Source organism: Fukomys damarensis, unplaced genomic scaffold (genome assembly GCF_012274545.1).
Source record: "Fukomys damarensis isolate Sample0158 unplaced genomic scaffold, DMR_v1.0_HiC HiC_scaffold_19, whole genome shotgun sequence".
In the NCBI taxonomy this organism is placed as follows: domain Eukaryota; kingdom Metazoa; phylum Chordata; class Mammalia; order Rodentia; family Bathyergidae; genus Fukomys; species Fukomys damarensis.
The window spans coordinates 63,450,650-63,457,352 of NW_022900931.1; the positions used below are offsets into that span (position 1 = coordinate 63,450,650).

The 6,703-nt window shown below is 54.8% G+C and overlaps 1 protein-coding gene across 1 annotated transcript in view; it reads right to left on the reverse strand.

Annotated features, from left to right (window-relative positions):
- Nucleotides 1-6,703, reverse strand: part of Zc3h4 (zinc finger CCCH-type containing 4) — a 37,073-nt gene that overhangs the window by 3,368 nt on the left and 27,002 nt on the right. The window contains 5 exon segments of the mRNA XM_019210081.1: nucleotides 12-224; nucleotides 1,184-1,435; nucleotides 3,968-4,311; nucleotides 4,504-4,669; nucleotides 4,672-4,855. Of these exon segments, the coding sequence (XP_019065626.1) occupies nucleotides 12-224; nucleotides 1,184-1,435; nucleotides 3,968-4,311; nucleotides 4,504-4,669; nucleotides 4,672-4,855 (1,159 nt within the window).

Below are 6,703 nucleotides of genomic sequence, written 5' to 3' on the forward strand. Positions count from 1 at the left end.
AGCATGGCGGGAGAGTCTGGGGTCCCGGCTGAGGCGGGGGTCAGCCAGTCGGCCTCCAGTAGCGTGCACCTTCTGGAGGCGGGGGTCCCCCAGCCCACTGCTGCTCAGCTCCCCAACTGAAGCCGGGGGTCGGCTAGATGTCTGCTGCCTCAGGGTCTTGAGGATGGAGGTGACACTGCTCCCACCTTCATCCTCATCACTTGAGTACCAGTTTCCGGTATCACCTAAGAAAGAGCAGAGGAACGGGGAGGGGTGAGTGGTCACCATATATGCCACCAGCCCTCTGGTTCCCCGGACCACCCATGGGGCCAATGGCTACTCTGCTCTTGGTACACAGAACTGTAAGGTCTCTGCTCTCAAGGCGCCTCTATGGGGGATGGGAGGAGACCCAGGAGGCCTGGGCATCCAGTGCAAGGCCTGGCAGGCTGGGGCTGCTGTCTGTGCAGCATTCCGTGTGCCGGCTTCTGAGTGGTCTGTCATATTTAAACAGCTCATTGGCCACCCCAGGAGGCCATGTCATTGATGTCCCCATCAGACAGAGCCAAGAGTGAGCCAGGACACCCAGGCAGGGCTGCACTGCTGACCCTCAGCAAGTACGAGACATCATCCTCAGGTCCCTTACAATCTTACCGTGACCCCAGGAAGGGTGGGCCAAATGACCACTGGAATCGGCGCAAGCAAAACCCTGGCAGAAGAATCTGAGCCACCTGGGGCAGGGTCCGCCTTGTGCACCCCTCCTCCCCACTGTTCCCAGGCTCCTGTCGGCACCCATGGCCGCGGCCTCAGGTCCTGGATGCTATTTGCACACTTCTTGAGATGGGCGCCACCAGGCCGACCACCTGGCCGGGCCCTATGCCTACAGCGACTTCAGTGACTGGCCCTTGCTCCTGCAGAGCACACTGCTCCAGGGACAGGAGCAAGGCCCCCAGGCTCCTTTGGGAGGTGTGGGCAGCCTGTGCTGCCAGCTGCTGTCTCCAGCAGGGACTTGCCCTGCTCAATGGGGCTGGGGCTCTCCTGAGTTCCAAGACACAGAAGGGCAGCCCTGGCCTCTAGTTTTCTCAGGGACATGCAGTAGCCTGACATGATCTTGCGGCTCTAAACAGGGATTCTCCCTGCATGCAGGATGCTACCTGACAGGAAACCCAACCTGGAGTCCCCAAGCCCTGCCCTGGGAGACACATGCCTTCCTCATTCTCCCGGTCCTGCTTGCTGCTCTCTGCCAGCCTCCTCGCTCTCTCCTCCTCCTCCTGTTGCTTCTGCTGGATCCTCAGGTAGAGAGCCCTCTGGGTCGAGGGCAGGAAGTCGGGGACACCACTGCCCAGCTTCGGTCGGCCTGGGGGCCCTCCCTCAGAGAAGCTGTCTGGCTCCAGAGGGTGCTCGGGGAAGAGGGGCTCCCCCGGCTGCCCCGGCAGCTCTTCGTAGTGCCCGTAGTCCTCTGTGGCGGGGAAGAACCAAGGGTTCGGGTTGGGAAGGGCCTCAGGGCGCCAACTCTACCCCAACCCTTCAGTGGAGAAGCCAGCATCAGGGTGATGTGTGGACGTCCAGCCGTCCCTGCCCACCCTCCCACGCCTGGCACCCATGGAGAGCCCAACGGCAGGCAGGCCCAACTACGAAACGGCTGGGAGGCTGCGGCGACTCAGGCCAGTGCTCACGAGTGGAAACAGGGCAGAAGCTGCCCGTGTGTAACAATGCGAGAAAGCTCTGAGAGGACGGACACAGGACAGTCCTGGGGACAGGAGGTGGGAGACCTGGGGAGATTTTGCTTTCCCCACCAGCTCCTAGCTTGAGTCATCTGTGATGGGCATGTTTGGTTTCATGGTTCTTTGCACCACCGAATCACATGGTGAGCTCACAGAATGAGCTCAACCACGTTCGCCCAAAAAACAACCCCTGTCAAAAAAAACCAGAGAGGAGAGTGAAAACTCCGCAGCAACCCAGAGGCTGGGGGGCAACTTCTCCTGCTTCTCCTGTGCAGGCCTTGAATTCTCCACCCAGCTGAGGGACTAGAGCAGAGTCACTGTCACCAGCGCCACTCCTGACCCTTGGGTGAGCATGTGCAGTGCAGAGCACAGAGGAGCGAGAGTACCAAAGACCGAGCGCATCCAGTCAGCGCTGTGCCTTTCTCATGAGCTTCAGCCACTTCTAGCCTTCCTGGGCAACTGAGCACTGGCAGTGTGGCCAGTGTTATGGAAAAATTAACAGCACTAAATATTGCGAAACTGGCAAATTCTTCCTATTCAAGTTTTTGAAAAAAGTGAGACTGCCTGCTGCTAGCTGTGTGCACTTGGCTGTGAACAGGATGGGTGGGTGGGAGCCTGTTCTGTGCCACACCTACTGGGGGCAGGGACTCTCAGTGACAGGACAGCTGAGGCTCCCTCTTCACAGAGCCTGGCACAGTCATGGGTGAATGGCACATGGGGGCACAACTGGTACAGTGGGTTTGATGGCACCTTTTTTTTTTTGAGACAGGGTCTTTCGATGTAGTTCAGGCTGTCCTTGAACTCACTATGTGGCCTAGGCTGGCCTCAAACTCAAGTCTTCCTCCTGCCTCAGCCTCCTGTGTGCTGGGATTACAGGCGTGCACCACCATGCCTGGCGCATCTCAATTTTTTAAAATAGTAAATTACCTAAGGGCAGTGATGGTGCAGTTTAACAGCCTGGTGCAGCACATGGGCCATAGGTGTGCCACTGCTGCCCTAGATACCACTAAAGTCACCGTTACAAGCTGACTAACCCTTGGTCTCCTTCCTGGCAGGGCCCTTTCCATATCTGTCTAAACACATTGATACAGAACCGTCGGTGCCTCCTCCCCACTCACAGAAGCTGCTCACACTTGCATCTCTACCCTGCAGGGCCCCATGACGCCCTGACCAGTCCTTCAGAATCTCCACAGGGCCGAAGCAGAAGGGCGCTCCCATGCCACTGCTCCAGCAGGCCTGGCCCGTCAGGCTACTGCCCCACACCATCTGAGCCATCCTGCCCAGAACAGCTGGGTCCAGTCCACAAAGCCTGACCCTGCTACACCTGCTCACCTGTGCTGTGGACCACTCTACCGTAGCCAGACGCACCTCCAGTTCCCACCCATGGACCTTGTCTACTGCCAGCACTCCTCATAGCCACAGGGCCACTGCTGCCCCTTGCAGGGACCCCCACCCTCCTCTGCACACTGGGCCCTTCTGACAAGCTGCTGTCAGGACGGAGCTCAGCCCCATGGCCTCTCATCTCCCTTCCCAGAGAGGCACGCCTTTGCCTACTGTCCCTGCCAGGGCCCCACAACTCCAGATGTCCCTCCCTGCATTACTCTGTGTCTTTATTATTATTTTTAAATGCTGCACCCGATTTCTGCAAAAGAGTTATGGGATTTTTTTTAAAAGGTTTTGTTTGTTTGTTTTTTGAGACAGGGTCTTGTTAGGTGTAGTTCAGGTTGGCCTAGAACTCAGCAGTCCTCCTGCCTCAGCCTCCCAAGTGCTGGGATTACAGGAGTGCGCCACCACACCCGACATACTGTGTAAATTCTTAAAAACTAAATAAAATGCCAGCCATGGTAGACATGACTATTTGGAGATACTTAGGTAACCAGCTACTTCAGATAGTTAGGAGGCTGAGGCAGGAGGACTTCCAAGATTGAGGCCAGGCTGGGCAACTTAGTGAAAGCCTATCTCAAAGTAAAATAGAGGGCCAGAGTGCAGCTCAGTCTATAGTGCTTGCCTAGCATATGTGAGGATCTGTGTTTCATCCCCAGCACTTCAAAGAAACAAGTAAAATAAAGCATTATGACAATAAATGTAACAATAAATAATGAGCCTGACGTCACAAGAAACACTTGACCATCAAATGGGACAAAGATGGGAGCTGAAGTGCAGCCTTTAGAGAGACTTGGACCAAGGAAAAAAAAAAAATCACACTTTCACCCCATTCCATCCTGCTAAACCCAGCACCCAGGATGACCTGCAGAAGCCCTGCGCACCTGCATCCCCGAGGAGGCTTGGTTCCATCTCCATGCCCTCCTGCTGCTGGTAGAAGTTTTCATAAAAGTTCTGGGCTGGTGGGATGGGGGGCATCATTCCAGAATGTGGGGAGTCTCCAGGACCATAGGGCATCATGGGAGGGCCGCTGGGACCCACGGGGGGGCCAGGATTCATGCCAGGGCCCATCGGCATATCAGGGTGCATGTCCGGATGCATATCAGGGTGCATGTCTGGGTGCATGTCTGGATGCATGTCGGGGTGCATGGGGCCCCCCATTGGCCCTGGGGGTCCCATGTTGGGCCCAGGACCCATTGGCCCTGGGGGTCCACCAGGTCCAGGGAACCTAGAAGAGGAAATGGTGGCTGTGAGAGCTGCTGCTGAGGAGGAGTGGCGGCACCCACCCCCAGGGGATGTGCAGAGCTCCAACGAGTGAAAGGGTCAGAGCTCAGGGTCATGGGTCCCAGAAAGGAACGCCGACAGCTGCAGAGGCAGGAACCCACTGGGGCCTGGGCAGCCAAGGGGCTGAAGCACTCACCTCACACCCAGCTTCTCAGCCAGCTGTCCGGTGGGCCGCACAACGATCTCGAACAGGGAAGGGATCTTCTTGTTGTACATGTCCTGCTGCTGTTGCAGCTGCTGTGGAGACAGTGGCTCGTGCACCGGCATGGGCATCTGAGGGGGCCCGGCAGGAGGGGGCGGTGCGGAGGGCCACCCTGCATGGGCCTGCCATTGGGAGACGTGGGGGCCTGGGGCCCAGGGGGCCGAGGTGGGGTGGGCAGAAGGCCCACACCAGGCGGTGGTTTGGGTAGGGGGTTGATGCCCTGCTTCTTCAGTTCCTCAACCTCCTTCTCGTCTTCAGCACCTGCTTCTGCATCATCAGCCAACATCTGTGGTTAAGAAAGGGAACAAAGGAGAACTCAATTTTCTAAGGAAAATTCTAAAACATAAAGCATGGTGAAGCCCTTACAGCACAGAGCCAATGACCATGATTCCTCTGTGTGTGTGCGTGTGTGTGTGTGTGTGTGTGTGTGTGTGTGTGTGTGTGTGTGTGGTGCCAAGGATGAACTAAGGCCCTCGTGCAACTAGGCAAGTTGGAACTAGCATGTTCCAAGCCCCATAAATCTGTTTTGTTTTGTTTTTATAAATCTGTTCTGTAACAAAAATCCTCATCACTGAGGCTGAGGCAAGCTTGAGGCCCACCTCATCTGCATGAGGCACTGACTTAAAAACTGCTGGGCACAGCAATGCACACACACCTGTAATCCCAGAACTTTAGAGGCTGAGGCAAAGGGATCGCCTCAAGTTCAAGGCCAGTCTGGTCTACACAGTGAGTTCAGGACCAGCCTTAACTACAGAGAGACCCTGTCTCAAAAAAAAAAGAACCCCAACAAAAGCAAACAAAAATCCTCATCACAAGTCACTGTGTCTGCAATCTGGGACCAGCAGGCAAGAGGAATCACTCCTGTCCTGTGGCAAAATACACATCACATCATGTGTAGTATTTTAACTGCTTTACAGTGAACCATTCAAGGCATTTAACACACTTACAGTGTTGGGCAGCTACCACCTCTTCTATCTGTAGAGTAAGTTTTCAACATCCCCAAGGAGACTTACACATTCGACAGTCACTCCCTTCCCCTTCCTCCCCCAGCCCCTGACAACCAGCCGCCTGCTCTTCTACTCAGGAAACCTCTAAGCAGACCCATGCGTTCTGTGCCTTTTGTGACAGGTCTCTTTCACTTAGTAAGGTTCACCATATTATACCACCTGTCAGTCTGTCCTCGCCTTCCTTTTTTGTCGCACTGCTAGAGATGGAACCCAGGGCCTCATGGATAATCCCAAGCACTGTGCCCTCAGCTTACGCCCCCGCCCCATTTCTTTTCTGGCTGATGTATCTATCTGGATGAAGGCCTCCCATTTCACCTGCAGTAAACCCCAACTGCTAACCATGGCTCAGGATGACAGCACAGCTGAGCAGTTCCCAGAGGCTCCATCCCCTTCCGTGAACAGCCCCTGAAACCTAAGCACCAGCCCTGTCTCGGGTATAAGGATGACAAGGTCTTCTTGCAGGACTCAGTTCAGCACTGACTTTGCCTCAGGCTTCTATTCTCCCCTCCATTCTTGGGTGGCTTCTGGTCTACTTGTTGGGGTCTCAATTTCACTGGAGAGTGCTGGTGCCCATCTCCTGTGTTCCCCACCTGGCCACTGTGAGCTGCCTCAAAGCGCTGCCCACACCTGAGAAGAACAGGTACTCGGCCATTCCCTACTGATTCCTGGCCTGCCCATCCTGTCCCTTCCAGGAAGGCGGGGATTAGGACCTTTCCTGCTTTGTTCCCAGCTGCCAGCACAGACCTGACACAGGAAGATGCCCAGTGAGATACTGGAAAACACCCACATCTACAGTGGGACACAAGTCTCCTCAACTAGGACCCTGTGCAGAAGGGAATACTACAGGCTGACCGTCCTCAACAGGCTGCCTGCTGTCCTGGTCCCGGCTCCCTTGAATGCCCCAACATCCTCTGTACACCACAGAGCAAAATTCAAAGTAAAAAACATGGTCATGCTGAAGCTCTGCTAAATCTTTTCAACACAGCCTCAATGCCTTCAAATGAAAGGCAAAAGTTAATATGGTTATACCTCATTAAATAGGAATATACTTCATCTTGGTTCTCTTTTTTCTTTCTTGGTTTGTTGGTCTTTCTTTCTTAATTTTTTTTTTTTTTTTTTTTTTTTTT